Source organism: Danio rerio, chromosome 14 (assembly GCF_049306965.1).
Source record: "Danio rerio strain Tuebingen ecotype United States chromosome 14, GRCz12tu, whole genome shotgun sequence".
NCBI classification, from domain to species: Eukaryota; Metazoa; Chordata; class Actinopteri; order Cypriniformes; family Danionidae; genus Danio; species Danio rerio.
The window spans coordinates 55,467,307-55,492,432 of NC_133189.1; the positions used below are offsets into that span (position 1 = coordinate 55,467,307).

General features: G+C 38.7%; 2 protein-coding genes and 1 long non-coding RNA gene across 13 annotated transcripts in view; 2 read left to right on the top strand and 1 right to left on the bottom strand.

Moving 5' to 3' along the window:
- Positions 1 to 298: 298 nt before the first annotated feature.
- The window catches only part of LOC141377619 (uncharacterized), a 66,895-nt gene continuing 42,067 nt past the window's right edge, over positions 299 to 25,126 (bottom strand). Inside the window, exons 2-4 of the long non-coding RNA XR_012390038.1 lie at positions 13,182 to 13,289; positions 1,746 to 1,846; positions 299 to 1,637 (exon numbers count right to left, since the gene is read on the bottom strand). This is a non-coding gene — a long non-coding RNA (uncharacterized lncRNA). The remainder of the gene's footprint in view (positions 1,638 to 1,745; positions 1,847 to 13,181; positions 13,290 to 25,126) is intronic.
- LOC141377612 (uncharacterized) lies at positions 3,079 to 8,050 on the top strand. Of its 11 annotated transcripts, none has more exons than XR_012390012.1 (5): positions 3,079 to 3,262; positions 3,420 to 3,487; positions 3,619 to 4,107; positions 4,210 to 4,304; positions 7,479 to 8,050. XR_012390012.1 is itself a non-coding variant. In XM_073922330.1 (4 exons), exons 2-3 carry the CDS (start codon positions 3,431 to 3,433, stop codon positions 4,295 to 4,297), a joined length of 765 nt encoding a protein of 254 aa, XP_073778431.1. In that variant the 5' UTR covers positions 3,079 to 3,262; positions 3,420 to 3,430; the 3' UTR covers positions 4,298 to 4,304; positions 7,487 to 8,050. The 11 variants fall into 11 exon arrangements, 9 of the variants coding, with proteins under 9 accessions (XP_073778431.1, XP_073778426.1, XP_073778427.1 ...); XR_012390013.1 differs by having other exon boundaries at positions 7,487 to 8,050; XM_073922330.1 differs by having other exon boundaries at positions 3,420 to 4,107; positions 7,487 to 8,050.
- LOC141377610 (uncharacterized) lies at positions 4,300 to 8,050 on the top strand. Its single transcript, XM_073922319.1, has one exon. The coding sequence runs from the start codon at positions 4,754 to 4,756 to the stop codon at positions 7,370 to 7,372; it is 2,619 nt and encodes an 872-aa protein (XP_073778420.1). The 5' UTR covers positions 4,300 to 4,753; the 3' UTR covers positions 7,373 to 8,050.

The window sequence follows — 25,126 nt, forward strand, 5'->3', positions numbered from 1 at the left end:
AAGAACGAAACGATCCTGGATCATGTCAAATCGTCAATATCCAAATCCAGCTAACTGAGTAATCCACGTTCGAAGAACGGACCCCTGGGCTCAGGAAGTTCTTAGATAACATTATCCTAAAATATATTGTTTGATGTGTTTTTTTCTAAGTTAAATGAAGGTTTAGACTATAAATTGTGTTGTTAATTGCAGTACTCATCTATTTAAAAAAGAAAGAAAAAAAAAACTTGTGAAAGAGATCTTGGGCAGGTCAGAAAAAGTAACACAAAAGTAACTCTAAAGTAATGTACGCATTAATAAATTCATTTTCTTTTCGGCTTATTCCCTTTAATACCGCCCTTTATTAATCTGAGGTCGCCCCAGTGGAATGAACCGCCAACTTATCCAGCATGTTTTACACAGTGGATGCCCTTCCAACCCATCACTGGGAAAGACCCTTACACTCTCATTTACATACATTTACATTTACATTTACATTTAGTCATTTAGCAGACGCTTTTATCCAAAGCGACTTACAAATGAGGACAAGGAAGCAATTTACACAACTAAGAGCAACAGTGAATAAGTACTAAAGGCAAGTTTCAGGTCTGTAAAGTCTAAGAAGGGAAGTGTTAGTAGTTTTTTTTTTTTTTTTTTTTTTTTTTTTGTACAGTTAGTGTGATATTCAAAGAGGCAATTGCAGATTAGGAAGTGAAGTGGAGACTAAATAGTTGAGTTTTTAGTCGTTTCTTGAAAATAGCGAGTGACTCTGCTGTTCTGATGCAGTTAGGGAGTTCATTCCACCAACTGGGCAATACACTACAGACATACACTACAGACATACACTACAGACAATTTAGGGAAATTGCTGCCCCCAGAGGAAACCTACACCAACATGGGGAGAACATGCAAACTCCACACATAAATGCCAACTAACCCAGCAGGGACTTGAACAAGAGCTGTCTGGATGCACCCGTTACAGTGACGTCACTCGCTTCATTCGAGTGCATTGTGCTCAGCTTGCATCATAAAGGCTGCATCAAGATACTATTGACTATGCTATAATATATACAGACTGATATACTTTACAAAACATTATTTAATATAAATTAATGTAGTATTTTATTTTCATGTCAGAGACCTAAAATTAAGGCATATAAGAACAAGTATCACTGTGTTTTCCTATATGTGGTTCTTTCAGGGTTAAAACTGTCCTTTATACGGGATTTAAACTGATGTAACCTTTGGGAGGGTTGTTATTCTGTTGTTATTCTCTATGTGGACTTAATATATGTGTTAATCAAGGGAAAAAAAACAACAACAATCTGCTTCCTCACTTATTAAATCACATACAACAGCAGAGCACTGGAATAAATCACGTCAAACTCAAACTTGTTGACATGCAATTATTAGTTTGTCTCTTGGCAGAATTTATCCTCGGAGACCTAATCCTCTCTCGCTTTTTAACTAAAAGTCATCAATAAAATTCCAGGCATAAATCTTGCTTCCTGATGCCATTATCAGGTAACCCGGGCAGTGAAGAGAAATTATGCCACTCTTAAGGACGTTGTTATTAAATTCGACATCCAAAGGAATATTAAATAGTGCGAGCAGAGCTTCAAAGAGGAGGAATAACTCATATAAACTGCGCTCTGTTCCTGTGTAGGAGAGAGAAAACGGTAATGAAATATAAAAAGTCAGATGTACCGCATTACAATTCATACCTTTTTAATCCATAATACCAGTTAAAGTGCCTTTTGACTCACTTGGCAGTTTAGGCTCATTAAAGCCCATATCAATGGGCATAAATCACCTTGCCAATCTCAGGCGCTGGCCTAGTTCCTGTCCAAACATCCAACTTTCATCCCTAAAAAATATAAAGAGCAGACGTTTAAAGTCATGCACTGCAACCAAAGACATGCAAAACATCGGGCTGTAAAACATATTAGAGTAAATAGTTTTCAAGGGGACTGAGGAAAGTGTCCTTGATTGTGCCTTTTACATTATACACACTTCAGTGTGAATGTAAAAGTGTCTAAAGGAAAAAATAAATTGTTGTTGTTGTTTTTAGTTTGTAGTAGTGAGGTCAAATAATCTTCAACTCAGGCTCATTGGTGATAAGTGCCTAATTTTTATGAAGCATATATGTTGTTCCAGGTTTCATTGCATGTTTCAGATGACAAATCCACTAGAGGGCGCTGTCTATATTTTTAGTTTAATTTAAGTTTAGTTCAAAGCTTTTGTTAATCCCCTATAAGGGCAGTTTATTCTGACATGTACACTCTGAACAATATTGCTTAGACAAAACAAAACAAAAAAATAACGCAGCAGTTTGCATTAATATATTCAAGTTTTGACAACAGAACAAAATTAAGTTAAGACAACAAACTTTGTTAGCTAAATCTTTTCCTTTACAATCAGAGGCATTTTACAAAGCAAAAACCTCAAATTTTAAAGTTGAGTACTCAAAAAAATAAGTTGTTTGAATTAGTTTTTGAAATTAAAATTGAAAACAAATCCAGTGTTGTGTACTTAATTACATGCACGTTTTCAAGTTTAGAACCTCAAATAAATTCAGTCGCAAAAATTGTTTAATTTTTTGTTGTTTTCAAATTCACTGTTTATGCTTGTAAGCAATGCATTTAACAACAACATTTTTGTTTTCTGGTAATTTTTGTATTTGTATCAAACCACGGGTTTTGATTGTTTTACAAAACAAAAACATGTACTGTCCCATATTGTCATTATAAATAAATAAATAACAAAAAGCATCAGTGTGTGGACTAAAAAACACAAAACAACTCCTTTAGTGTGGAACAATTGAGTTATCAACCTAATTTCTTTGGGTTGCTACAAGTTAAATACTGTTTTAAAGTAACTGATAGATATATTTACCTTTAAATTAGCTGCATTTTTAAATTGATGTCATTATCAATATTTTTCTGTTTTAAAAACTTAATAAAATGAATTAAGTTACAATAATGCATTAAACTATGTAGTGCTATCAGACCTCTTGATGTGTTTTTTAGAATGTACATGTATGATGCTTCACATATAACACAACTGACATTTGACGCTATTTGACGCGCATGCTCGAGTGACGTCACTGGCGTCACTGTCTCCGTTCGGTCACACACTGTGTGCTTGAAGTTTGGACTTGCTATTTACTCGCAATTTAAATCTTAATCATTAAATTCTTCCTCATTCGCTAAGTATTTGTCTCTCCTACTTAGGGTGACCAAACCCTTAATACATTTATACAAACAAAGCTGCTTTAAAAACGGTCTGTCCCTCGAGCATCCGCCTGTTGTTTGTAGCTTTAGCCTGCTAGCGCCGCTGGTCAGCTAAAGCTACCGACCTCTTTAACCATACACTTTTGACTTACTGGCTTTGCTTTTTACCCCGTAAAATGTCGCTTCCGTCTCTGTCCTTGTGTGCAGGAGAAGCATCGATGGAGGCGTTGGAGCTGGAGCTGGAAGAAGTGGAGTCCCAGATCCGCGCGCTGGTGGTAAGACGGTCGCGGCTACGGGAACGGCTTCTAGCCGTACCTCATGCTAAGGCCGTCTCATCACCTAAGGTACGTGGAAATTACAACCACATCATTCCCTCTACCTCAACCCCGCGTCCTTCTCTGTCCAGGCCCAGCGCACCCGGGGCGCGGCTCAGCCAGGCGTCGTTCACGCCGACACCCGGCTACCACGGCGCCTGGGTGCAGCCGCGCAAGGTGCTTCCCAGATCCCGGGGCAGAACGTCTCCGCCTGTGTTCGAGATCTGCACGGAGAACCGCTTCTCCCCTCTCCGCGAGTCGGGTCCCGATGTGGCCATCATCGGTGACTCGATCGTTCGTCACGTCCGTGCCGCCTCCTCAAAAGGTAATAAAGTACGTACTTTCTGCTTTCCTGGTGCCCGTGTGAAAAATATTTCTACACAGATTCCAACCATCCTGGGCGCTGCCGAGAGCCCTGGTGCCGTTGTCCTCCACGTGGGGACAAACGACACCGGGCTCCGGCAGTCGGAGATCCTGAAGAAGGACTTCAGGAGCCTGATCGAGACGGTTCGACGCACCTCGCCCGCCACGCAGATCATCGTTTCTGGGCCGCTTCCTACCTACCGCCGAGGAAATGAAAGGTTCAGTAGACTTTTAGCTTTGAATGAATGGCTAATAACATGGTGTAAAGAACAGAAATTGCTCTTTGCTAATAACTGGAATCTTTTCTGGGAGCGTCCTAGGCTCTTCCGTCCTGACGGCCTGCACCCCAGTCGAGCCGGAGCTGAACTCCTGTCGGACAACATCTCCAGACTACTTCGCACCATCTGACTAGCAGGTAAAAATTCACACTATAGCCACCTAGACTCTTGTTCACCCCACTTAAACATCAGTAACGCATATCTGGCGAATCCTATAGAGACTGTGTCTGTTCCTCGTATTATTAGATTAAGAAATAAACGTACTGTGTGCTCCAGGAAAAATCTAGTAAGAATCAAACCAGAAAAACCAGTAGAAAGTGAAAATACAAATTTCGTAAAACTTGGTCTCCTAAACATCAGGTCACTTGCACCTAAAGCACTTATCATTAATGAAATAATAACAGAAAACAATCTTAATGCACTCTGTCTCACTGAAACCTGGCTGAAACAAAATGACTATATTAGCTTAAATGAAGCAACTCCTCCAGGATTCTTATATAAACATGAGGCTCGTCAAACTGGTCGTGGTGGTGGAGTTGCATCAATCTTTAGTGATTTCCTTAATATTAAACAGAGAAACGGACTTATGTTTAGCTCCTTTGAAGTATTATCGCTTAATGTTCAGCTTCCAGATACTATACAAAAACCTATGTTATCTCTCGCTTTAATCACCATATATAGACCACCAGGACCCTATGTCAAATTTCTAAAAGAATTTTCTGATTTTATTTCTGACTTACTAGTCAAAACTGATAAACTGCTAATTGTAGGTGACTTTAACATCCACATAGATGACGCTAATGATACATTAGGGCTCGCGTTTATGGATTTAATACACTCACTTGGGATAAAGCAAAACGTTGTGGGTCCAACCCATCGCTTAAAGCATACATTAGATCTAATTCTGTCTTATGGAATCGAGGTTATTGACGTAGACATTATACCACAAAGTGATGATATTACAGATCACTACCTCTTACTATATAAGCTATGTTTACCTGAAATCAGCAAACCCGCTCCAATACTCCGCCATAGTAGAACTATTGTTCCGTCAACTAAAGATGAATTTATAAATAACTTACCTGATCTCTCTCTATTTCGTAATGCACCCGCAAACTCAAATGATCTTGATGTAGTAACCAGCAGTATGGATGCCATCTTTACTAGCACACTAAATACTGTGGCACCCATAAAATTAAAAAAGGCTAGAGAGATTAAAACTATACCATGGTATAATAGTCATACTCGTGCGCTCAAAACAGCAACCCGCGCCCTGGAACGTAAATGGAAAAAAACTAATTTAGAGGTCTTTAGAATTGCGTACAAAGACAGTATGTCCAGCTATAGGAGGGCTCTAAAATCTGCCAGGACCGAGCACCTGCGCAAACTGATAGAAAATAATCATAACAATCCTAGATTTTTATTTAACACCATCTCTAAATTAGCAAATAATCGGTCATCCTTGGAACAAACTACTCCACCGCAAATTAGTAGTGATGACTTCATGAATTTTTTCAGTAATAAAATAGAAGGCTTTAGACAGAAAATAGGAGATGCCAAACTTTCTGCACCGGCTTATACTCCAAATCCTGTAAATATTTCATTAAATCATAATAATAACCTACACTGCTTCAAAATCATAGAACATGAAGAGTTAGTGAAAATTATAAATAGCTCTAAACCAGCTACGTGTATGCTGGACTCAATTCCAACAAAATTACTGAAAGAGCTGCTACCTGCTATAGGAGAACCTCTTCTTAACATTATCAACTCTTCTTTATCTAAAGGCCATGTTCCAAACTCTTACCAGCTAGCTGTTATTAAGCCTATTATTAAGAAACCGCAACTAGACACCAACAACTTAGCTAACTATAGGCCTATTTCAAATCTTCCATTTATGTCTAAAATACTAGAAAAAGTTGTTTCCACTCAATTATGCTCTTTTCTGCAGACGAACAATATTTTTGAAGTGTTTCAGTCAGGTTTCAGGGCTCACCACAGTACAGAAACCGCCTTAGTGAAAATAACCAACGATTTACTCTTAGCTGCTGACCGAGGGTGCGTCTCGCTATTAGTTTTACTCGTTCTTAGTGCGGCATTTGATACCATTGACCACAATATCCTCATAAATCGCTTAAAGTCTACAGGTGTCCAGGGACAGGCTCTACAATGGTTTAAGTCATACTTAACTGACCGCTACCAGTTTGTAAATCTTAATGGACAGCCTTCACAAATCTGCCCAGTAAAGTATGGGGTGCCTCAAGGATCAGTTTTAGGCCCTTTACTGTTTACAATTTACATGCTACCTATGGGAGACATTATTAGAAGACATGGGATCAGCTTTCACTGCTATGCAGATGATACTCAATTATATATTTCCACTAAACCTGACGAGACGTCTGAACTTTCTAAACTAACTGAGTGTATCAAAGACATCAAAGACTGGATGACCAACAATTTTCTTCTCTTAAACTCAGACAAAACAGAATTATTACTTATTGGGCCTAAATCTTGCACACAGCAGATCTCGCAACTCAATTTACAATTAGAGGGATACAAAGTTAGCTTTAGCTCTACTATAAAAGATCTGGGTGTCATATTAGACAGCAATCTAACTTTTAAAAACCATATATCCCATGTCACAAAAACTGCCTTCTTTCATCTGAGAAATATCGCTAAATTACGAAATATGCTATCCATCTCAGATGCAGAAAAGCTAGTCCATGCTTTTATGACTTCGAGACTGGATTACTGTAATGCTCTGTTTGCTGGCTGCCCAGCATCCTCTATTAACAAACTTCAATTAGTGCAAAATGCAGCAGCCAGAGTTCTGACCAGGTCTAGAAAATATGATCATATAACCCCAATTTTATCCTCCTTACACTGGCTGCCTGTTAAATTTCGTATTGAATTTAAAATATTACTTCTCACCTATAAAGCTCTAAATAATCTAGCTCCTGTTTATCTAACCAACCTTCTGTCTCGCTACGAACCAACTCGCTCCTTAAGATCTCAAAATTCAGGGCTTCTGGTAGTACCTAGAATAGCAAAATCAAGTAAAGGAGGTCGAGCCTTCTCTTTCATGGCTCCTACACTCTGGAATAGCCTTCCTGATAACGTCCGAGGCTCAGACACACTCTCCCAGTTCAAAACTAGATTAAAGACCTATCTGTTTAGTAAAGCATACACTCAGTGCATCACCTAGCAGGTTCCACACTGGCTTCCACATCTTGCTTATATACACTATGAACAGCAGCTACGCTAATTATTCTCTTTATTCTCTATTTTCACCTGGGGATACTCATCCCGAGGTCCTCAGATTAGGCGGAGTCACTGATTGGATCCAAGACCAGCGACGTGATGATCCCAAGGATTCCATATCCGGGACCAGGCCATATCCTGAGCTGCTGCTGCGCTGATGGTCGTGGGGAGTGGAGAACATGAGTCTGATTCCAGCGACGCTCCAGAGACAGACGAGTCTTCATTGAGGCCATCTTCCAGCATAAACCACGGCGAATGAAGTTCTGCACAAGACTTTTGGCCAGCGGAGAAATTAAAATGGTCGTGCCCAACTGAGTCTGGTTCTCTCAAGGTTTTTTTTTCTTCACTCCCATCAGGTGAAGTTTTTTTTCCCTCTCCGCTGTCGCCACTGCCTCGCATGGTTCAGGATTGGTAGAGCTACGCATCGATGAATTTGCTCTTCAGTGTTTGAACTCTCAGTAATGATTAAATCACACTGAACAGAGCTAAACTGAACTGAACTGAACTTAAACACTAAAACCTGAACCACACTGTTCCAATTACTATGACCATTTATGTGAAGCTGCTTTGACACAATCTACATTGTAAAAGCGCTATACAAATAAAGCTGAATTGAATTGAATTGACATGCAAAACACAATAATAATACCAACAATGTTTGCTCTGTACTTGTGTAGGAGAGAGAAACAGTAATGCAATATAAAAGTCAGATGTACTGCATTACAATTCATACCTTTTTAATCCATAATACCAGTTAAAGTGCCTTTTAACTCTAACTTTTGGCAGTTTAGACTCATTAAATCATAAATCATCTTGCCAATCTCAGGCGCTGGCCTAATTCCTGTCCAAACATCCAGTTTTCATCTATAAAAAAATATAGCACTGACTTTTAAAGTCAACCGCTGCAACCAAAACCATGTTTGGACACCCCTGGTCTAAAGGAAAGACTAAATTGTTGTTGTTAGTAGTGAGGCCAAAAAAATCTCCATCTCAGGCTCATTGGTAATATTGTCTTCTTTTTTGTGCAATGTAAAATATGTTAATCCAGGTATGTTTCATTGCACGTCTCAGATGACAAATCCACTAGAGGGCGCTGTCTATATTTTTAGTTTAGTTTAACTTTCATTTATCCCTATTGGGGCACTTCATTCTGACATGGTGCTTCACATATAACACAACTGACATACCAAACAAAATAATAATACTAATGTTTGCTCTGGACTTGTGCATGAGAGAGAAATGGTAATAAAATATAAGAAGTCACACCTTGTTAATCCATAATACCAGTTAAAGTGCCTTTTAACTCTAACTTTTGGCAGTTTAGACTCATTAAATCATAAATCATCTTTCCAATCTCAGGCGCTGGCCTAATTCCTGTCCAAACATCCAGTTTTCATCTTTAAAAAAATATAGCACAGACTTTTAAAGTCATCCGCTGCAACCAAAACCATGCAAAACACCAGGCTGTAAAACATATTAGAGTCATTCGTTTTTTAAGGAGACTGAGGAAGCTGTCATTGATGTGTGTTTTATATAATACACACTTCTGTGGGAATTTCTTAAATGTAAAAGTGTCTAAAGCAGGGGTGTCCAAACTCGGCCAGTGTCCTGCTGAGTTTTGCTCAAACTTGCTTCACCACACCTGCATGAATTTTCTAGTATATCCAGTAAGAGCTTGATTAGCTGTTCAGGTGTGTTTGATCATGGTTGGAGCTTAACTCTTCAGGACATCGGCCCTCCTGGACTGAGTTTGGACACCCCTGGTCTAAAGGAAAGACTACATTGTTGTTGTTAGTAGTGAGGCCAAAAAAATCTCCATCTCAGGCTCATTGGTAATATTGTCTTCTTTTTTGTGCAATGTAAAATATGTTAATCCAGGTTTGTTTCATTGCATGTTTCAGATGACAAATCCACTAGAGGGCGCTGTCTATATTTTTAGTTTAGTTTAACTTTCATTTATCCCTATTGGGGCACTTCATTCTGACATGGTGCTTCACATATAACACAACTGACATACCAAACACAATAATAATACTAATGTTTGCTCTGGACTTGTGCATGAGAGAGAAATGGTAATAAAATATAAAAAAATCACACCTTTTTAATCCATAATACCAGTTAAAGTGCCTTTTAACTCTATCTTTTGGCAGTTTAGACTCATTAAATCATAAATCATCTTGCCAATCTCAGGCGCTGGCCTAGTTCCTGTCCAAACATCCAGTTTTCATCTATAAAAAAATATAGCACAGACTTTTAAAGTCATCCGCTGCAACCAAAACCATGCAAAACACCAGGCTGTAAAACCTATTAGAGTCATTCGTTTTTTAAGGAGACTGAGGAAGCTGTCATTGATGTGTGTTTTATATAATACACACTTCTGTGGGAATTTCTTAAATGTAAAAGTGTCTAAAGCAGGGGTGTCCAAACTCGGCCAGTGTCCTGCTGAGTTTTGCTCAAACTTGATTCACCACACCTGCATGAATTTTCTAGTATATCCAGTAAGAGCTTGATTAGCTGTTCAGGTGTGTTTGATCATGGTTGGAGCTTAACTCTTTAGGACATCGGCCCTCCTGGACTGAGTTTGGACACCTCTGGTCTAAAGGAAAAACTAAATTGTTGTTGTTGTTGTTGTTGTTGTTAGTAGTGAGGCCAAAAAAATCTCCATCTCAGGCTCATTGGTAATATTGTCTTCTTTTTTGTGCAATGTAAAATATGTTAATCCGGGTATGTTTCATTGCACGTTTCAGATGACAAATCCACTAGAGGGTGCTGTCTATATTTTTAGTTTAGTTTAAATTTCATTCATTCCTATTGGGGCACTTCATTCTGACATGGTGCTTCACATATAACACAACTGACATACCAAACACAATAATAATACTAATGTTTGCTCTGGACTTGTGCATGAGAGAGAAATGGTAATAAAATATAAAAAGTCACACCTTTTTAATCCATAATACCGGTTAAAGTGACTTTTATCTCTAACTTTTGGCAGTTTAGACTCATTAAATCATAAATCATCTTGCCAATCTCAGGCGCTGGCCTAGTTCCTGTCCAAATATCCAGTTTTCACCCTTAAAAAATATAGCACAGACTTTTAAAGTCATCCGCTGCAACCAAAACCATGCAAAACACCAGGCTGTAAAACATATTAAAGTCATTCGTTTTTAAGGAGACTGAGGAAGCTGTCATTGATGTGTGTTTTATACAGTATAATACACACTTCTGTGGGAATTTCTTAAATGTAAAAGTGTCTAAAGCAGGGGTGTCCAAACTCGGCCAGTGTCCTGCTGAGTTTTGCTCAAACTTGCTTCACCACACCTGCATGAATTTTCTAGTATATCCAGTAAGAGCTTGATTAGCTGTTCAGGTGTGTTCGATCATGGTTGGAGCTTAACTCTTCAGGACATCGGCCCTCCTGGACTGAGTTTGGACACCCCTGGTCTAAAGGAAAGACTAAATTGTTGTTGTTAGTAGTGAGGCCAAAAAAATCTCCATCTCAGGCTCATTGGTAATATTGTCTTCTTTTTTGTGCAATGTAAAATATGTTAATCCGGGTATGTTTCATTGCACGTTTCAGATGACAAATCCACTAGAGGGCGCTGTCTATATTTTTAGTTTAACTTTCATTTATCCCTATTGGGGCACTTCATTCTGACATGGTGCTTCACATATAACACAACTGACATACCAAACACAATAATAATACTAATGTTTGCTCTGTACTTGTGTATGAGAGAGAAATGGTAATAAAATATGAGAAGTCACACCTTTTTAATCCATAATACCAGTTAAAGTGCCTTTTAACTCTAACTTTTGGCAATTTAGACTCATTAAATCATAAATCATCTTGCCAATCTCAGGCGCTGGCCTAGTTCCTGTCCAAACATCCAGTTTTCATCTATAAAAAAATATAGCACAGACTTTTAAAGTCATCCGCTGCAACCAAAACCATGCAAAACACCAGGCTGTAAAACCTATTAGAGTCATTTGTTTTTTAAGGAGACTGAGGAAGCTGTCATTGATGTGTGTTTTATATAACACACACTTCTGTGGGAATTTCTTAAATGTAAAAGTGTCTAAAGCAGGGGTGTCCAAACTCGGCCAGTGTCCTGCTGAGTTTTGCTCAAACTTGCTTCACCACACCTGCATGAATTTTCTAGTATATCCAGTAAGAGCTTGATTAGCTGTTTAGGTGTGTTTGATCATGGTTGGAGCTTAACTCTTTAGGACATCGGCCCTCCTGGACTGAGTTTGGACACCTCTGGTCTAAAGGAAAGACTAAATTGTTGTTGTTAGTAGTGAGGCCAAAAAAATCTCCATCTCAGGCTCATTGGTAATATTGTCTTCTTTTTTGTGCAATGTAAAATATGTTAATCCGGGTATGTTTCATTGCACGTTTCAGATGACAAATCCACTAGAGGGCGCTGTCTATATTTTTAGTTTAGTTTAACTTTCATTTATCCCTATTGGGGCACTTCATTCTGACATGATGCTTCACATATAACACAACTGACATACCAAACACAATAATAATACTAATGTTTGCTCTGGACTTGTGTATGAGAGAGAAATGGTAATAAAATATAAAAAGTCACACCTTTTTAATCCATTATACCAGTTAAAGTGCGTTTTAACTCTAACTTTTGGCAGTTTAGACTCATTAAATCATAAATCATCTTGCCAATCTCAGGCGCTGGCCTAGTTCCTGTCCAAATATCCAGTTTTTATCTATAAAAAAAATATAGCACAGACTTTTAAAGTCATCCGCTGCAACCAAAACCATGCAAAACACCAGGCTGTAAAACATATTAGAGTCATTCGTTTTTAAGGAGACTGAGGAAGCTGTCATTGATGTGTGTTTTATATAATACACACTTCTGTGTGAATTTCTTAAATGTAAAAGTGTCTAAAGCAGGGGTGTCCAAACTCGGCCAGTGTCCTGCTGAGTTTTGCTCAAACTTGCTTCACCACACCTGCATAAATTTTCTAGTATATCCAGTAAGAGCTTGATTAGCTGTTCAGGTGTGTTTGATCATGGTTGGAGCTTAACTCTTTAGGACATCGGCCCTCTTGGACTGAGTTTAGACACCTCTGGTCTAAAGGAAAGACTAAATTGTTGTTGTTAGTAGTGAGGCCAAAAAAATCTCCATCTCAGGCTCATTGGTAATATTGTCTTCTTTTTTGTGCAATGTAAAATATGTTAATCCAGGTATGTTTCATTGCACGTTTCAGATGACAAATCCACTAGAGGGCGCTGTCTATATTTTTAGTTTAGTTTAACTTTCATTTATCCCTACTGGGGCACGTCATTCTGACATGGTGCTTCACATATAACACAACTGACATACCAAACACAATAATAATACTAATGTTTGCTCTGGACTTGTGCATGAGAGAGAAATGGTAATACAATATAAAAAGTCACACCTTTTTAATCCATAATACCAGTTAAAGTGCCTTTTAACTCTAACTTTTGGCAGTTTAGACTCATTAAATCATAAATCATCTTGCCAATCTCAGGCGCTGGCCTAGTTCCTGTCCAAACATCCAGTTTTCACCCTTAAAAAATATATAGCACAGACTTTAAAAGTTATCCGCTGTCTTTTCTGTGACAAGGGCATCGAGTCGTTCCCTGTCAAATCTCAAACTCAGGGTCAGCGACCTGCTGAAAGCCGTATTTCTCTGTCACACTTTCATGATTTTAGCACTTCGCTCCAGAGATTTCGGAGTATTTTGAGCTAAACGTTTACCTGAACAGATTCCTGTTGCATGATGCATGAATCCTTGACGTGTCACAGGCGAACGATGTTGTATGTTGTACAATTGATGGTGATCTGTTTAGGGACAACTTCAGCTGACTGCGGGAAAGAAGGAAACTGTCATCTGCTGTCAAAACATCAAACAAATTACACAGACCTTCTTCGCTTGCACTGAATAATGATCATTGCCTTCGTATTTCGCACTACCTGTCGTCTTGAACGTCTTCCGAGAGGCATTTTGAGCAGTTGAACATTTCACTAACTGCCTGCGTGTTTAGATTGGATGCTTTGTTATTTTCAGGGAAATAACAGTGCTGCCAAAGACATGCAAAATATCGGACTGTAAAACATATTAGAGTAAACAGTTTTCAAGGAGACTGGGGAAGCTGTCGGTGATGTGCCTTTTACATTATACAGACTTCTGTTTGGATTTGTTGAAGATAAGTGTGGTTAAAGCGAAGACACTTTTTAGTTGGGAGGTCACATAAATTCTCCAGCTCAGGCTCATTGGCAATATGTTTACATTTACATTTAGTCATTTAGCAGACACTTTTATCCAAAGCGATTTACAAATGAGGACAAGGAAGCAACTTACACAACTATAAGAGCAACAATGAATAAGAGCTGTAGGCAAGTTTCAGGTCTGTAAAGTCTAAGACGGAAAGTATTAGTAATTTTTTATTTATTTTTATTTTTTTGAGGGGGGTTAGTGTGATATCCAGCGAGGCAATTGCAGATTAGGTAGTGAAGTGGAGACTAAATAGTTGAGTTTTAAGTCGTTTCTTGAAGACAGCGAGTGACTCTGCCGTTTTGATGCAGTTAGGGAGTTCATTCCACCAACTGGGCAGATTGAGCGTGAGCGTTCGCGAAAGTGATTTCTTCCCTCATTTGGGATGGAACCACGAGGCGACTTTCATTCACAGAACGCAAGTTTCTGGAGGGCACATAGATCTGCAGAAGTGAGAGCAGATAAGAAAGAGCAAGGCCAGAAGTCGCTTTGTAGGCAAACATCAGAGCTTTGAATTTGATGCGAGCAGCAACTGGCAGCCAGTGCAAACGGATAAGCAGCGGAGTGACATGTGCTCGTTTAGGTTCATTGAAGACCACTCGTGCTGCTGCGTTCTGGAGTGTTCCTCTCGTTTTTATGCAATGTAAAATATGTTGTTCTGGGTATGTTTAGTGGCATGTTTCAGAAGACAGGTCCACTAGAGGGCGCTGTCTATAGCCCCTTTCACACAGTGATACCAGCAATTATCCAGGAAATTTCCGGAACAACTTCACCGATGAATTAAAAAAAGTGCTTTTCACACAGGCAAGGACGTTACGGAATTTTTCCGCAAAAGAGCATTCACACATCAATTACAAAATACCGGTAAATTCTGACATCATTAACCAGAAATGAGCTCTAATGCTGTGTTCACACCAGACGCGGAACGCGCAGATAAATTGCGATATTCGCGCGTAAATAGCCACGTGAACATTTGAGGTTACTCGCTTCATTCGCGCGTCAAACCCCGCTTTATTCGCGCGTCAAATCCGCTTTATTCGATTTATGTCAAATTCACTTCAGAACAGACGTGGATTCGCGTGATGTGCAGGGCTTCTGTCTGCCCGGTGACTCTAGCTTCATAGCTAAATGGCTAACATGGATTTTATGAAGAAAATAACAGTGTTTATGTGCTTTATGAAGACTGAAAAACAGCGTCGATACGTTTAGGCTCGTGTCTGAGTCCACTGCATCCTTTCAGAGGTGCATCCAGCTCTGTGAGCTCATCAACTCCTCCAGAAACTGAACCTGGATCACGGAGGCTTTCAGCGGTGCTTCTGACTGAGCCAAGCCCAGTTTGATGATTTGTTGTCGGTGTCGGCTGGAGGATTTCCCCGAGACACCATCAATTCTACGTCACAATCACGCCCCCACAAGAGCAAGCTTCTGATTGGTTAACGTGGTGCGAATGTCCGCTGAAGTTCAGATTTTCGAACTCGAGCGATTCTCGCGAAACGCTCAATTCGCGCCGCGCCATTTGCGCCATTTGTGCCATTTGCGTCATTCGCCCCACGCCATTCATGCGTATTGCACCGCAGGATGTCAATTCGCGCGTTTGCATTGACTTAACATGTAAATCACTCGCGCTTGACGCACATCCCGCGTCTGGTGTGAACACAGCATTAAGGGCTCTAAACAACATCACAAACTCTGTGGATGATCAGTATTGTGAACAACTTTGATGAAAACATATGGAGGAACACTTTCGCATGTCGAGATGTACATAATATGTGTGTGTGTGTTGGCGCTCACAGGCTGCTTCACGGGCACACGCGATGTGTCAAGCAACTGAAGGAAGCAGAGCTTGGAGGTAAACAAACAACAGCTTATCATAAGCATCTTATCGATAATTATTTACATAAATAAATAATTTTAAATAATGAATAATTTTAAATAATTTTATACATTTTATTTTACATAATAAAACTAATTATATATATATATATATATATATATATATCCCCCACAGCTGAATTCCTATATACCATTTCAGGGTGGTCATGTCATTGGACGATGAACATTTCCTACTAGTTATTAAACCCCTTCATAACTTCAACAAGAGACAATCTAATCATGTCTAAATGTTAAAACAGCTTTCATATCACTATTTATTTCTTTTTGGATTCTCGGAAGCTGTAGAAATTAAAAATTTAAAACAGGAAATATGTTGAGACCATTGTTTTTGTTTACATCTCTCAAAATGGCCTGTAGTTGAATTGAATAAACTAAATTGGATGTAGTGGATGAGTTTGTGGGTGTGAATGAGAGTGTGTGGGTGTTTATAAAGGAACTAAGCCGAAAAGAAAATGAATGAATGAATGTTTTTATGCACATCATGTTTGAATAATAAGTGATTCCAGCCTAATCCCACAAGGAATTCTCAGTTTAGTGGCTAATTTGCATGAATTTATACGAGTTCAATCATAAGAAAATGTACCATTTTTAAAACCAGACATGGCACCAAACCCCACCCCTAAACCCAACCGTCATTGGAGATGAGCAAATCACAGCAAGAACGTCACTGGTTTGAGTCCCGACTGGGTCAGTTGGCATTTCTATGTGGAGTTTGCATGTTCTTCTCATGTTGGTGTAGGTTTCCTCTGGGTGCCTCAGTTTCCCCCACAGCTGAATTGCTGTATAGACTATTTCAGGGTGGTCTTGTCATTGGTCCACAAGCATTTCTTACTAGTTATTAAACTATTTCATAACTTTAACAAGAGACACTTCGATCATGACTAAATGTTTAAAATTATTTATCAACATGAGGCTCTTTTTGGATTCTCGTATGCTGTAGAAATTAAAAATGTAAAACAGGATATACGTTGGGACCATTGTTTTTGTTTACATCTCTCAAAATGGTCTATAGGTAAGTTGAATAAACTGAATTGGATGTAGTGTATCCAGCTGGAAGGGCATCCGCTGTGTAAAATATATGCTAGATTAGTTGGCGGTTCATTCCACTGTGGTGACCCCTGATGAATAAAGGGACTAAGCTGAAGGAATAAGAATGAATGTATGATTTGGGTCAATTCTGGTCAGGTACTGTAAGGATTTTAGGACTCAAGAAGAGCTCTAATATATGGACCTTGATTTAGACTAGGATTTATGGTCATTTAGAGCAGTTTCATGAAGCATGTGTGTCTCTTCCGAAGCCATAATCTTCAGTCTTCATTCTCCAGAATTGCATTGAAAATAGCATCCAGCACAGTGCTTATAAAATCACCGTTTGTGTCCACAAAGTGAGTCAAATGGCTTTGAAACAACCGAGTAAACAACAAGAGATGGAGGATTTGTTCAGACAGGCCACAAACAATCCAATTTTTTTGGTTTATCCTACTGAAATCGGCTTAGATATTTTTTGTAGTCTCAAAAGCAAAGAAATAAACCAGATTTTTGCCAAACTCAATCCAAACCTCCATCTGGGGCTTAAAATCAGATCAATGTCGAATTTTTGTAATTTCAGAAAAGCCTGAATGATCAGATTGTATTTTCGGTGGAGTCCTGCACGCAGCGGTTTCAGATGCGGTTGTGTCTCATTTTGCTCTCATATGTGGCATTCATTATGCACTGAATGGCTGAATGAGCAAACGAGCAACGGTTTGGACACAAACGTATTCATGAATATGCAAATAGTGCAGTAGTGCTCTGATGTCTGCGGCGCCTCATGATTGCATCATCACCAGTGAGCTAATGTGATGATTAAAGGGACACTTCACCCAAAGATGACAGCCATGATATCATCATCATCATCAGCTCAATCCAAATATTCTGTGGCTTATTTTAAATGCACTACTAAAATCATTCATTGGATTTACTAATTTTTGTTAAAGTATGTAGTTGCAAACAATTTATACGGGCTGAATGTAAGCAAACAAACTAATTTGAACATCACTAAATTTAATTTGTTTAAATTCAGCCCTTTTAAATAGTTTGCAACCACTTACTTTAAGAAATTTGGTAAATCCAATGAATATATATATTTTTTTTTGTTCAGAGTGTTGAACACTTCATTAAAGTCTTAAGATTTAGATTTACATAAAACATACTCACCGGCCACTTTATTAGGTACGCCTTACAAGTACTGAGTCGGACCCACTTTTGCCTTCAGAACTGCTTTAATACTTCATGGCATGGATTCAACAAGGTACTGAAAATATTCCTCAGAGATTTTACTCCATATTGGCATGATAGCATCACACAGCATCACACAGTTGCTGCACATCCATGATGCAAATCTCCCGTTCCTCCACATCCCAAAGGTGCTCTATTGGATTGAGTTCTGGTGACTGTGGAGGTAAATTAAGTGAACCCTGGATATGGTTGTGCATGAAAATTCCAGTAAATAAGCAGTTTCTGAAACATAATCAACCATGCCATGTTCTAAGTCACTAAAATTACCGTTATTGCTAATTCTGATGCCCGATTTGAACTGCAGCAGATTGTCTTGACCATGCCTACATGCCGAAATTGTGTAAATGAGCAGTTGGACAGGTATACCTAATAAAGTGGCCGGTGAGTGTAGCTTATTTATGTTCGTTGAATTAAGCAATTTTAGGAGTCTGTATTATGACTTCATATAGTCAATGGGCATTATGTATTCATTCATTCATTCATTCATTTTCCTTCTGCTTAGTCTCTATCTCAGAGGTCGCCACAGAGGAATGAACCACCAACTATTCCATATGCATATGTTTTACAAAGCAGATACGCTGAAGTTCAGATTTTCGAATTCGAGAGATTCAAACGAAACGCTCATTAAGCGCGTCAAACACGCAAAACGCTCAATTCGCCCCGCGCCATTCATGCAATTTGCGTCATTCGCGCTGCGCCATTCGCGCGTATCGCGCCGCAGGATGTCTATTCGCGTGCCACGTCTGGTGTGAACCTAGCATTATGGTGTGAGAGTCCTTTAGACGTCTTTTGGCAAATTCCAGTCGCCCACTGGCTTACGTCTGTACGTGCAGAAATGCGCCCTCAAGTGGATTTACAAGAAATGTCACACCTGAGAAAACATGCCCCAGTAAAACTGTACATGCCGCCCTCTAGTGAATATGTGGAAACAAAAACTGCAAGGCGACGTAGTGCAGGGTACATATTTATCAGTTCTCAAAAACTGTAGCCCTGGGCACATATTTCCAACAAGCCTGGGTTGAAAATAGCACTGATAACAACACTAAAAATACTCAGGTAAAAGTCAGTGTACACATTTTTAACTACTTTGTACTTGAGTAGTGTTCCTCAGGAATCGTACTGTCACATGAGTATTTGTAATTCATTAGGTCTAAAACGCATCAGAACTACTTTGTGTGGTAGAAGAGCAGATCTGCTTGATGTGTTTACTATTTAGTGTTCGGAGAATGATGGAGTGTGCTGTTCACAGGACTGAAACACAGCCCGGACCTCATGGCAGACCTGTGTGGGCGACTCTGTATGACAACTAACACACACACACACACACCCTGCTAATAAATACTGCTTACCATGGAAACTCACAGACTTCATCTGCAGAGTCTGAAAAACTGCACAGAGATTAAATAAAGGATACGAGCATGTAAGAGTATATGGAATATGCCAGCGGAGCTTAATTTGACGGGGAGCGTGTTGTAGATGTAGGAGTGACGTTTTGATTTAAAAATATCTTTTTTGCATGCGCGGATCTGTCAAACGCAGGCCACAGAAACACAGAGATGAGCTCATCCTTTGCTCTGCTGTCTGTTACTCATTGCACACACTGAACAAGATGTAGAAAAGTACTTTTTGTCTCCGTGCGTCAGTACATCTGAGCTGCCGCTGGAAAAATGACTTGATGATTTAGGCAGAACTGTCATTTTACTATTGCAACCATTGTAGATATAGCAGATATTAGGAGCAAGCATGTAAAACTTTAGTCTATGATGGTATCTAATTGACTTGTTGTGATTAATTGCTGATGCTTTTATTACTTTATACTTTATTATAATAATAGTGAGGAAAAAATATATAATAAAACAATTAAATAACAATTATTATATTAACAGGTATAATAACAAAATATACTTAGTGTATTGCTTTATTGCACGTGTTCGGACTAAACAAATGTTTTAACCATTTAAATCGCAAAATCTTTATAAAATACAAAAGTCTTATTAGTAAATGTTAGTAAAAATGTAATATAACCAATATGAACTTAATATGAGCTGCAGCTGGAAAAATGACTTGATGATATTATAGAGTAAATATGTGTGGGTGTACAGACATTTGAGAAATGGTTTACCTTAATATACTGATTAGAAAACATTCATTCACTCTCCTTTCAGCTTAGTTTGTTTATTATTCTGGGGTCGGCACAGCGGAATAAACCACCAACTTACCCAACACATGTTTTTTTAGGCAGTGGACGGTTCCAGCTGATTAGAAATGTTTTTTTTTTTTTTTTTTTAAATTAGAAAAGAGTTTTTTTTTTATTCTTGAGACTAATTTATTTTATTTTATTTTATTCATTTTTTTATTTTATTTTATTTTATTTTATTTTATTATATATTTTTTTTAATTTAATTTTATTTTTTTTTTATTTTTTTTTATTTTATTTTATTTTATTTTAAATAGTTTTATTATTATTTTTTTATTTAATTTCGTTTTTTATTTTATTTATTTAATTGTTTTAATTGTATTTATTTTGTTTTTTTTATTTAAATTAAAACATATATATTTTATGTATTTTATTGTTTATTTTATTTATTTATTTTAATTGTATTTATTTATTTTTTTTACTTTATTTTTTGTCATTTTTTAATTAAATTAGATTTATATATATATATATATATATATATATATATATATATATATATATATATATATATATATATATATATATATATATATATATATATATCATTTTTTATTGACAAACTAAACTAGGTGTTCAGATTAAATATAATTCTGTAACTATTTGAAATATAAACCTAATTGCGTGCACATTTAAAAAAGAAAAAAACTACTTAAACTTGTGGCTTAACTTCTTGCACACATTAAAACGGTTTACATCAAAAACAAAGAATTTACAGCTCTTTAAGTTTGTTGTAGTGGTCTATAGACATATTTTATACAAATATTTTATACAAATATTACAAATATGTGGCGTTGACACAATGCTCATTTGGTACTAATGGGCCCAAAGTGTGCCAAGAAAATATCCCCCACACCATTACACCACCCCCACCAGCCTGAACCACTGATACAAGGCAGGATGGATCCATGCTTTCATGTTGTTGATGCCAAATTCTGACCCGACCATCCGAATGTGGCAGCAGAAATGGAGACTCATCAGACCAGGCAACATTTGTCCAATCTTCTATTGTCCAGTTTTGGTGAGCCTGTGTGAATTGTAGCCTCAGTTTCCTGTTCTTAGCAGACAGGAGCGGCACTCGGTGTGGTCTTCTACTGCTGTAGCCCATCCGCCTCAAGGTTGGCCGTATTGTGTGTTCAGAGATGCTCTTCTGCAGACCTCGGTTGTAACGAGTGCTTATTTGAGTTACTGTTGCCTGTTAAACCAGTCTGGCCATTCTCCTCTGACCTCAACAAGGCATTTGCGCCCCCAGAACTGCCGCTCACTGGATATTTTCTCTTTTCAGACCATTCTCTGTAAACCCTAGAGATGATTGTTCGTGAAAATCCCAGTAGATCAGCAGTTTCTGAAATACTCAGACCAGCCTGTCTGACACCAACAACCATGCCACATTCAAAGTCACTTAAATCCCCTTTCTTCCTCATTCTGATGCTCGCTTTAAACTGCAGCAGATCATCTTGACCATGTCTACATGCCTAAATGCATTGAGTTGCTGCCATGTGATTGGCTGATTTGAGATTTGAGTTAAAAATCAGTTGTACCTAATAAAGTGGCCAGTGTGTGTACAATTTTTTTTAAGCATCAGAAAAAAAAATGTCATGGCACATCAGAACTTCTCCAGTCCCCTAAAACACCCTCAGACCCCACAGGGTTCATTTCATTCATTCATTTTCTTATCGGCTTAGTCCCTTTATTAATCTGGGTTCGCCACAGCGGAATGAATCACCAACTTATCCAGCAAGTTTTTACGCAGCGGATGCCGTTCCAGCCGCAACCCATCTCTGGGAAACATCCACACACACATTTACACACACTCAATTTAGCCTACCCAATTCACCTGTACCACATGTCTTTGGACTGTGGGGGAAAACAGAGCACCCGGAGGAAACCCACGCGAACGCAGGGAGAACATGCAAACTCCACACAGAAACACCAACTGAGCCGAGGTTCGACCCAGCGACCTTCTTGCTGTGAGGTGACAGCACTACCTTCTACGCCACTGCCTCGCCCTGGGTTCATTTCATTTTTGTCCATATTTGACAGAACAATCTAATACTAATGTAAGGCTTGAAACTTACGCTGCTGTTCTGAACCAATAGTCGGAAACAGGAAGCAGTTGAAGATGGCGTGTTTAAATCCATTATTTATCTGACTCCATTGTAATTAATCTGACTCCATTAAAGTTGTTATCATCATTAATAAAGAGAAAGAATCTCTACGTCTTAAAGCAGGCAAAGTTGTTTATTAAGTTACATGTTTAAATATACAGACATTAGAATGAAACAAATTAACATATTGTATAAAGAAATTAGCTGTAACATATGCACTGCTGAGCAACAAAGACAGTGAAACTGCCTTTGTTAGCATATGAGGCTACGCACTGGTGTGCGGGAGATGCAGAGTAAAAGCCATTCTCCCAGATCAACAGTTACCTTTCCCTATTATACCCTGAGCAAAGCATTGTCAAACATGAGTGAAAACCAACCCCCAAAACCAGCTGAACATGAGAACAAAGTTGAGGAGATAAAGTGGTGGAGAAGAACATTAACATACTCTCCTCAGGTCATGACTCAACAATAATAAATATATTGTAGATTGAAATACAATTAATCGATGTCTCTGCTGATTTCATCACTACAACACTGAAGTCATAAACTGTCAAATGACACCAAACATGACAAAGATATCTGAAAGAAGAACACAAGCAGATGAATTGTGTATGGCAGGGGTTTTCAAAGTGTGAGGCGCGCCTCCTCTGGGGGGCGCCAGAGCATGTCAGGGGAGGCGCGGGAAAAAATATTATATGATAAAAAATATAATTTAGTTTAATTATTATATGTATTTTTTATTATATTTAAACGTTTTATTTAAACAAAGCTAAAAAAAATAATACGTCAAATATAAGAAAACCTTTTTTACCCAGAAGGCCATTGCTGTGAATTCGCTTCTGTTTGGCAAGCCCGCCAATACAGGTATATGCCTGCTAATACAATGGATCTGTTTCTGAGACCCCCCGATTCAAAGCCTTCAAGTTCAGGGCTTAAACCCAAAAGACGATGATATGATGATCAGTATTTGAGTTTAGGATTTACGTGGACAGGACCAGCTGATGAACCACGACCTTTATGTGTGGTTTGTCAAGATATTTTGGCTAATGACAGCATGAGACCCGCTAAACTTCGACTGTTTTGACTGGAATGGACAGTTCTTGGATCTGTTCTATTCATATTGAACCATCATCCTAGTTTTAAAAACATTATATTTAAATACTTGTTATTACTCTGTTAATAATTGCATATATATATATGTGTGTGTGTGTGTGTGTGTGTGTGTGTGTGTGTGTGTGTGTGTGTGTGTGTGTGTGTGTGTGTGTGTGCGTGTCCATGCGTGCGTGTTTGGGAGGAGCGGGGCGCCAATGGATAAATTGTGTCAAAAGGGAGGCCCACTGTCTTAGGCCCCGTTTACACTAGTGCGTTTTAGTTTTAAAACGGCGTTGTAGAATGAAAACGATCCGCGTCCACACTCGCGTTTTACCCAGCGTTTCTGAACTGCTCTCCGTCCACACCAAAACGCTGAAAACGCACATCACGTGACCACAGACACTCTCGGGCAAGCGCTCCAGCATTTCTACCCAGATGAGAGCTCTGCTTGTCGGACTGCTCATCACGCATCTCCCGCTGGATCTAATCTCACTATATTTGCTAAACGTGATATTTCATTCATGTTGTTGTCTTTATCTAACGACATAGGCCAATTCCCTGACTTTGGTCATTGGAATCTATTTAGTTACTTGTTCACGGGTAACATGTTAAGCGCAAAGTTAAAGATTAATCCAGGTACATTGACTGATCGCTTGCCTTTATTTCCTACAATGTATAAACTTATTGTATGTTATACTTTTATAATTATCGATTATTAAAACTGATATTCAGCAAAAGAGAGGGTGCGTTTCGTATTTTCACTGAAATTGAAAGGAGGCAGTTGTTATCGGCTCCGTTTTGTTATAAATATCCACACAGTGAAGATGACGCTCGTATATACAGCACGGCGCCTCAACATTTCTGCTGTCTGTTAAGTTGCTAATATTAAAATGAAAATATGCAGTTCCTTAAATCATGTTTACATTTTATTGTTGAGAAAGTGAAACAACGAAGCCAAGGTGATGTGAATGAAGTTATAAAGTACACTGTTCCCTGTGAAGATTTACCTGTGTCCTCGGTATGTTTTCCATATCAAACTGAGAAGGGGGAGACTGCATCCTTGATCAAACTTGCGAAGTCTTAACTTACAAGAAGAGGATGCGAGACTGAACTGTGTGTGGGCTACTTAATATTGAGGAAAAGCCCCAATCAGATAGGCGAACGTTTGCAGCCCTGCCTCCGTTTTCAGATGTCTCCGTCTTTCCCCATCTACACTGAGACGGAGCAGCAGCGCTTTAGAATGAAAACAGCCTCTCCAGCGTTTTCAAAACGCTCCGTTTTCGGCGCTCGAGAACTCCGGCGTAGTGTGGACGGATGGCGTAACCGTAGCAAAACTTTTGCGTTTTCAAACTAAAACGCACTAGTGTAAACGGGGCCTTAGACTTTGAAAAACCCTGGTGTATGGTGAAGAGCACATGGTTACTGTAAGCAAATGGCAGAGATGTGTATCGGAGCTGTGAGGAACTCTGCCTCACCAGGAGGACCCATCCCATGCTTGGAATGTCTCAGTAGTCCTTCATTAGCATAGAAGGAAAAGTATATCATATTTTCTCAGCTTACACTAAAAAAAGCATTTTAGAGTGCATGAAGAAAAATAAAAATAAAAACCTGCTCATACTTCCATTTTCCATCCATGCCTATGCAGAAGTCTTGTAATTCACACCTGAATGCAAATACAACTATAAGTGCTCGCACCCGAGCCATTTGTCCATTTCCTAGGTAAGTGATTGTATTGTAGGTTTCATTCAATTTCCACAAAACCGTCCTAATGGAAAGGGCATTCACCGCTGAAGTGGCTCATGGTAAATTATTCAAATCTAAAGAACATTACGCCGCTAACCTCTGATCCCAGATCAGTCCATCT

Coding starts and splice junctions, on each gene's coding strand:
- LOC141377610 (XM_073922319.1), top strand. CDS start 4,754: ATGTTTAGCTCCTTTGAAGTATTATCGCTTAATGTTCAGCTTCCAGAT.
- LOC141377612 (XM_073922322.1), top strand. CDS start 3,389: ATGTCGCTTCCGTCTCTGTCCTTGTGTGCAGGAGAAGCATCGATGGAG.